At 46.0% G+C, this 8,457-nt stretch overlaps 1 protein-coding gene across 2 annotated transcripts in view; it reads left to right on the forward strand.

Annotated features, from left to right (window-relative positions):
- The window catches only part of LOC120834510 (uncharacterized), a 47,032-nt gene extending 39,480 nt beyond the window's left edge, over positions 1-7,552 (forward strand). The window contains exons 4-6 of one of the 2 annotated variants that reach the window (XM_078090587.1): positions 6,701-6,846; positions 7,224-7,274; positions 7,398-7,531. In XM_078090587.1, coding sequence (XP_077946713.1) covers positions 6,701-6,846; positions 7,224-7,271 — 194 coding nt within the window. In that variant the 3' untranslated portion in view covers positions 7,272-7,274; positions 7,398-7,531. Of the gene's footprint in view, positions 1-6,700; positions 6,847-7,223; positions 7,275-7,397 lie in introns of both variants that reach the window. The other variant, XM_078090585.1, reaches the window with a different exon arrangement.
- Positions 7,553-8,457: the final 905 nt, after the last annotated feature.

The following is an 8,457-nucleotide window of genomic DNA, read 5'->3' on the forward strand; positions in this document are numbered from 1 at the left end:
GGCTCTTGGAATGACGAGCACGAGGCAGTCGGGTCCATCATAAATGTCTTTATTTATTGTTCACACAAAAACGGCGCCGGCTCCAGCCTCCTCGCCTCGCTCTGTCGCTGTCGCCGGATCTCTCCTACTTAACAGCAGAATATCAACACTGATTAACATCAGATGAGGCCAATTGCCTCCCCCGGCACCGTTCCCTGAACCACTCGCTTCTCAGTCCCCCCCTGCAGCCGAGCCAAACCACGCCCGCCACCACAGGTGTATTATGCCACTAACCACTATAGAGATGAAAGCAATAGGAAATTGTTGATGGTTATACTAAATATAGTTGATGAATTATTGATTTGATATAGGCCTATTCTGGTTAGTAGTTGAATGTCATATCGTAAGTTTCATATTATATTTATGAAAGCAAAACCATTTGGTATCAATCGCTTTTTCTGGTCCAAAAGAGGACGCAGAGTTTCATCTGGCTCAGCAATGAGTAAAGTGAGCAGGATTGGACAATGTAGAGTGTAACGGAAACGTTCTGTTTGACCGAGAGAAACCATTTTGTGGCTATGAAAATGAGTGAGATGAACCAAGTGAAAACTGGATTTCAGTAGATAAAAAGAAAAATGCATTATTTAAATGCTGAAATATAACAAATTGCAATATATTGCAATAGTCAAATCTAACCTGAATCATTTTATATCAGATGACAACTGTTCTACACAGCACTTGCAGTGTTGGCAGTGAGGAGGCACTCATTTCATTCTCCACATGAATTGGCTTTAAGCAGTAGCGTTTTCTTGCAGAGGCCAAGGGAAGCCAGGCTTCCTCACTTTTTTCAGAATATAACTGATTTACTCATCATTAATGATTAGTCATTTAATAAAAACACTTAACGTTTTACGCAATCCCTCTCTATTGCGTCTGTCATCTCCTCCTCGTCTCTCTTCATTCATTATTAAGCGTTTTCCATCCATCCATCCATCTTCAACCGCTTATCCGGGGTCGGGTCGCGGGGGCAACAGCTCCAGCAGGGGACCCCAAACTTCCCTTTCCCGGGCCACATCTACCAGCTCTGACTGGGGGATCCCAAGGCGTTCCCAGGCCAGTGCAGAGATATAATCTCTGCACTGGCCTTCCCCGGGGCCTCACTGGGTCTTCCCCGGGGCCTCTTCCCAGCTGGCCGTGCCTGAAACACCTCCCTAGGGAGGCGCCCAGGGGGCATCCTCACCAGATGCCCAAACCACCTCAACTGGCTCCTTTCGACGCAAAGGAGCAGCGGGTCTACTCCGAGCTCCTCGCGAATGGCTGAGCTTCTCACCCTATCCCTAAGGGAGACGCCAGCCACTCTCCTGAGGAAACCCATTTCGGCCGCTTGTACCCGTGACCTAGTTCTTTCGGTCATGACCCATCCTTCATGACCATAGGTGAGGGTAGGAACGAAGATTGACCGGTAGATCGAGAGCTTTGCCTTCCGGCTCAGCTCTCTTTTCGTCACAACGGTGCGGTAAAGCGAGTGCAATACCGCCCCCGCTGCTCCGATTCTCCGGCCAAACTCACACTCCATCTTCCCCTCACTCGTGAACAAGACCCCGAGGTACTTGAACTCCTTCACTTGGGGTAAGGACACATTCCCTACCTGGAGTAGGCAATCCATCGGTTTCCTGCTGAGAACCATGGCCTCAGATTTAGAGGTGCTAATCCTCATCCCGACCGCTTCACACTCGACTGCGAAACGCTCCAGTGAGAGTTGGAGGTCACAGACGGAAGATGCCACCAGGACCACATCATCTGCAAAAAGCAGCGATGAGATCCGCAGCCCCCCGAACTGTAGACCCTCCTCCCCCCGACTACGCCTCGATATCCTGTCCATGAAGACCACAAACAAGATTGGTGACAAGGCGCAGCCCTGGCGAAGGCCAACCCTCACCGGAAACGCCTTCGACTTACTGCCGAGCACCCGAACACAGCTCTCGCTTTGGGCGTACAAGGATTGGATGGCCCCAAGCAAGGACCCCCTCACCCCGTACTCCCGCAGCACCTCCCACAGTATCTCTCGGGGGACCCGGTCATACGCCTTCTCCAAGTCCACAAAACACATGTAGACTGGTTGAGCATACTGCCAAGCCCCCTCTATGATCCTGGAAAGAGTGAAGAGCTGGTCCGTTGTTCCACGACCAGGACGAAAACCGCATTAAGCGTTTTATGATGTGTAAAACAGCGGCGCTCTCAATGTTACGTGGTAAATGAGGGTTGAAAACATGGTACTGTAAAACATGCTTAGTACACGCAGTTGTACTGAAATAACGGAAGATTTGTGTTGGTAAGCTAGTGAAAGAATTAAGCGCAATGATGGAGGGTGGAGATTTGGTATATTTAGTAAAAAATAATTTTACTAAGCTGCCTTTTACAGCAGCAACTCTGAATGAAATCTGATGGCAGGCCAACACCAAAACTAGAGCTCCGTACGGAGAGGAAGAAAAGTTTTCGGACTTTCAACGAGGAAAATGATGTCCGCAGTGAGTGGCTAGCTGGTAGCGCCAATCTTTAGCGGCTATTTTGCTGTCTCCTTTTTGACAAGGATTCCTGCTCTTTGAACAATACCTGGGTTACCACAGAATTCACCCACCTTGCTAACCTGTCTCGGGCAATTGAAAGACACGTGGTCACTGCGGTGGGAAACTGAAGCTGTTTGGACGCGTCAGGATTAATGAGGCGCTGGACTTTGCAAAAAGTCTGAGCACAAAGAAGCACAATGAGCAGGTGCAGAAAAAACAGGATATTTTAAAGAGACTCATCGTCACCTTGTGCGCCAAGAACAAGCATTCTGGGGGCACAATGAGTGTGTGAGGTGGGCTGTGCGTGTACCAAGAGGTTCTGTCTTGAGGTGGAACTTTGAAAGCCACACAGTACATGCCATCCATGTTGGACGACATCGCTATGTATGGCTTTTGACAGGATTATGACAGAACCAGGATAGGACAGGGACACTATTGCAGCCTTGAAACAAACACTTTGGGATTGTGTTTTCTCCTTCCTGTTCGGGGTCTTTCAGTCCATTTTCGGCCTCACAGAACCACTTTTTCAGGTTCTGCAAAGCAAGGACATAAAAAAATGGCGGGACGGGATCAACAGCACAATCAGTGCTCTCAAAGCCACGAGGACAAGCGAGACGTTTACTGATATTTCTGAGGAAACAGTCCAGGCAGGCAGGCGGAGAACCTTCCTGGACAATGGGGTCGATGTGGTGCAGGAGTAGAGAGGGTGCGCTGGTGAACCGCAAGGTTGGCGGTTCGAGCCCCGGATGCTCCATGTCTTATATCGAAGTGTCCATGAGCAAGACACCTAACCCCCAATTGCTCCCCGGGCAAGAATATAAAAAGCAATGCATTAAAATTGCAATGTAAGTCTCTTTGGATAAAAGCGTCAGGTAAATGACGTGTAATGTAAACGTTGTCGCCGTGACTAGGAGGATCTGGAGTAGCACCAAGTTTTTTTTGGGTACCACACATCATTTGCATTGTTCTGCAAGCCCGCCGCATTCCCCAGCAGTGAGTTGGCTCAGCTGATTATCAGATAAATGAGCTGCATATGATGTACAACAACAAGTTGTTTCACAAGCCACCAACAGAGCTGCTGCAGCTGCTCATTGAGGATGACCTACAGGGCACAGTCTCCGAGGTCTTCAAACTGCTGCAGCTTATGCTCACGATACCGGCTACCAGCACATCAGCAGAGCGCTCATCTTCCTGTCTAAAGAGGATCAAAACTGATCTGAGGAACACATGTGGACAGGGAAGACTTGTGAACTTGGCCAAGATATCCATTGACTCTGTTGTTGTGGAGGACCTAAAGCAGGGGTCTCAAACTCAAATCAGCTGCGGGCCAGATGCAGCCCACTTCAACTGAACGCGGGCCAGACTAGCGTCCGAACGGCATGGTCGACAATAACACAACTTAACACTCACTTTCAAAAGCAGTCATTGAACCCCACCCTGGGGGATCGGTCCGAATGAGACTACAACACTAGTCCTCCTTTAACTCAGCGGGGGAGACCTAAGGTCATGTGACCGTGGAATTCCTTTATAGCCAAACGTGATGTTACGTGAATCGAAGCTGCGTAGTAATGGACGGAGACGCTCGTCGGTGACGTCAGATGCTTCATGTGTTGTTAGTGTGAGTCGTGAAGGAAAACTTTATTAAACGAGCGATGCTAACGGTTAGTCACATGATCACCTGCGCGAAAGAGGGCAGGAAACTGAATTTCACCCTCCTGCTCTCTGCACCTCGGCCGACACACACGACCCGCCCCCCATGTCAGTCACATGCATGCCACGTTCACTGGACAAGCACACAGTAGGAAACCAGAACATCATAACATGTCCCACACAGCAGCTGACAGTGGGGTTACAGTATAAAACTTGCGGGCCGCACTAACATTACACTTTCATATTAAGGATGGGGCCACAAAATATCGTCCCGAGGGCCGCAATTGGCCGGCGGGCCGTGAGTTTGAGACCCCTGACCTAAAGGCCAGTGGGAAGTTCTACGACATGGTCATTGATCACTTTGCCACCATGAGAGACAGGAGAACGGCCTTCCTCTTCAAATAGGGTGAGCAAAACGCATTTGTTTCCCTGTGCGCAGCTTAATAGTTACTGAACTGCCCAATTAGCGATGTGAATATAGTTCTTATTGAGTCTTGTAAGGGGTGCAGGCAAGTGTGTGGGTTCAATTGCACGACTCGGAGACACAAGAAGGTGCAGTTAACCAATTTTACTGTTGGATGGCAGTACAAACACGGGTGTAAGAATCCGACAGGAGGCAGGCAGGTGCAAAGTTCGTAAACGTTCCGGTCCAAGGTCGGTACACGGGCAGGCAGTCGATCACCAGGCAAGGTATCCGGCAGGGAAAAGGCAGAGACGTAACTCGTTAACCAGGCAGGGGTCGGTAACAGGGAGGCTATCAGGAGTAAATGCTGGAACGCTAGGAACATTGTATCAAAGACGAACTGGCAACAGAGGACAGGAACCCACAGACTAAATACACCGGGTGATGAGGGCCAGGTGCAAACAATCAGGGAGGGGCTGACAATCACCCAGGTGGAACCCACACACCTGAGGGAGGGAGTGAGGAATCTGAAACGAGAGGTGAGTAAACAATAACACATAACCGAAGAATTATAAATAGCCCGCCAACTTAACTTAATACTCAGGGCTGGACATAACAAGTCTTGCTTGCGTTGATTTGATTAAGCAGCAAGTGAGTCCACTGAAGTTGTTGTTGTATTGTTGTTGTATTGTATTGTATTGTTGTATGTGGAGCACGGACAGCGACGGCCATGACGGGCCGGGCGGTCTGAATACATGCACATGTCAGGTGTGCTGGTTATAGCCACAGGTTGTTGTGTTGCTGTAATATGAACATTTACATTTATTATTATATACATATATATACATATATATATGATGGAGAAACAGGGGAGGAGGCAGATGGGAACAAAAATAAGCAGCTCACCCTCATCTGTTAACATTTTTTAAAATTCAGACTTTTTTCACTAAATGATATTTCCTGCATTACAGGAAGTGGCGGGATTTTTTTTTTTTACAGATCCTGTTCTGCAGATAAAAAGAGTACCACCCACAGACACCAAGCAAGCATCAGAGTGACGGTTGAGTGTGAAGTTTTCAAAACCATGAGACCCCACAGCAACAAATCCTGAGGTTAGCTCATCATCCAACCTCAAACCTTCCCCTTTCCTGTTCAATAGAGAACTCGGCGTGAGAATGAGCTTCCTGATTGTCTTTGTGCTGTGACGGACTGTCAGGTTCTCTGCTGATTTCACCACAGGATGAACATCTTCATCATCTTCACATTTCCTCTCAGCGGCCTCCTGCATCGGAGCCACAGTAGGTCAAATACTGTCCAAATCGATTCATAGTTTTACCTAATGCTTGTTGTATTAAGTTAAACAGTGGGACGAATGAAAGCAGCACAATTCACCTTTTTTTTAGATGCTTCTGTAGTAAAATGATTTGTTGTCACACAGCAGCCACAGTGAGGATTTTAACACACTGAATAAAGAATCGATTTCAGTCTATTACAATAAAAAGTACAGACTGAAAACATTCACCTCTCAAAAGAAATGTGAAGCAACTTGTTGTTGTGGAAAATGACCAAAGAATCCTGAATCCTTTTGTCTCCCATCAGGTTTGGAGGTGATTCAGACTCAGAATCGGACCGTAAACCCTGACGGGTCCGTCTCAATCAGCTGTGAACACACGGCCGACGTCAGCTCAGTCGAAGATGTTGGACTCAACGGCATATCAGAATACATATCCTCTTATTGATTTTCTTTTTAATCCATAGTTGTAGTGCATCACCTCATCTGCATAAACAGTTCATCCCACGTTGTGCAAATATGAAACCATAAATTTAAAAAAACAAAACTATGTTGATTAAAGCTTTAAACCAGGACGGGAACGCCGAGCGAACTGCTGCCGAGTACGTTCAACGCTCTGCACGGTTTGTAGAGAAGAATTATGGTCACATGCAACACACGTGTTTCCACTTTCATATATTTAAACTTTTGGAAACGTTTTCTTGGATCTGTACAGTTGGTCAAACGCTTTGAATTTCTATTTGTGTTGTAAACCAGAGAAGTACAAACAGGAAATTAACTTACCAGTTTGTTTTTCTTCAATCCAAAAAGATGCGGCCTGCTTGGCTCAGCCTTCACCTTCTTCTCATCCTCGGTCTCGGTCTCAGTCTCTTGAGACCTTCTGGATTGCGATTGGTCTGCTGGCTCTGATGTTCCTGTACAGCTGTGTCATCACCTCCTTCTACATCAGACTGAGGGTGACTATGTCTCTGTTTGTCTTTCTGTCCCTGAAAAGCCAAAAGAAACAACAAAGATACTCAAAGAAAATCTTATGAATTACTGTCTAGATTTCTGTCTACATTTAGGGAAACATTTGGACAGCAATTTGAACTGAATCAAAGGTTATAATGAATGTTCCAGGATAGTTTAATTCTAAAGCATCTATATTCATATCTGTACCTTTTGATAAATAATACTGCGTTATTCGTAGGTATCCCACAACTCTTTTTTGTGTATGCAACAAGTACTTCCTCAACTAAACCAACTGTTTTTGTTGCTGTGAGATGGAAGTTAACTTTGAATAGACTGCATTCATGTAACGAGAAGAAATCAACACGGTTTCTGGCTTTCGCAGGAAAAATCAACCAAAAATGGACTCTGTTTATGTGATGTTCTCTGTTAAGCAGTAAGTAAATCTTTAGCTGTTGCAGCTACAAGTCTCAGGCGCCGTATGAGGCTTCATTGAGCTCCACCTGGTGAAGGAAAGAGAACATTAGGTAACCGTTACTTTTCTGTTTCTGTGCTTCAGTGCAGCAACGGAGAAGCTGGGAACACCACCTATGTAGAAATGAGGAAAGCTCCTCGGCCAAGGAATCCACCTCTGTGACTCCTCTTGGTCCACCAGCGGCCTCGTGCTCAATGTGTTGTCAGGAGGACATTGGGTTGTTTGCTGCACATTATTTTTATTGATTTTAGCATGGTTTGTTTTACATTTTAGCATGTTGACCCACATTTTATTAGCAGTCAATAATCACATGCACCTGGAGGGACGTAATCGGTTACAGGGAGCGCTGGCACTGAAGCAACTGGCCAACAGGATAACAGGACCTCCCCTCCCCAATCATCACAGCTACTATTAAAGAACATGAAGCATGGCACGAGCAGAGAAAAACGAGAGGAAGGAAACAAGCAGAGGACAGAAAATGCAGAGGTCGAGCAGGCCAAAGAGGAACAGGACAGAACTGGACACCACTCACAGGAACGGAAAAGAACAGAAAGGAAAGGAGCAGGAAGGGGCGGCGGTGGCTGGCTTTTTGTCTGGAGTTGAACTTTTTAAAATGTCTTTATGTACTTTTTTCCAGTCTCGCCCAAAGTTGGCGAGACTCAGAGATCTTGTTGACACATCTCTAGTTTTCTTGTTATATTTTACTTTTGAGCCCAATTGTAGGTTGTGCTAAACTGCCAGATTTCAAAGGCAAAGGATTTGAGAAATACATTTATTTATATAAATGACTGATTAAGCCATCTTTAAACATATAAACTTTATACTTCAAGTATTAACAATGCCTGGAAATCTGAATTATGACTTAAATTAATTTGTATAACTCAAAAGAGTACTTGTTGCGTAGTTGTTGGACTTGTCAGAGGCGGTTGCATCACATGTTGACAGGTGAAATTCTTTGTCTCCTCACAGAGTTTGCATCATGTGTTTAATTTAGATAATGTGTTTACATTGAAAGATGGATGATAACACCTGACTGGAATGATCCCTCTGACAATAAACAGTTTGCAATCATCTGACATCGATACAGGAGGTGTGAATCCTTAATGAGAGCGATTCACAAGAGAGCGATGACGTAATGTTGATG

Source organism: Gasterosteus aculeatus, chromosome 16 (genome assembly GCF_964276395.1).
Source record: "Gasterosteus aculeatus chromosome 16, fGasAcu3.hap1.1, whole genome shotgun sequence".
NCBI classification, from domain to species: domain Eukaryota; kingdom Metazoa; phylum Chordata; class Actinopteri; order Perciformes; family Gasterosteidae; genus Gasterosteus; species Gasterosteus aculeatus.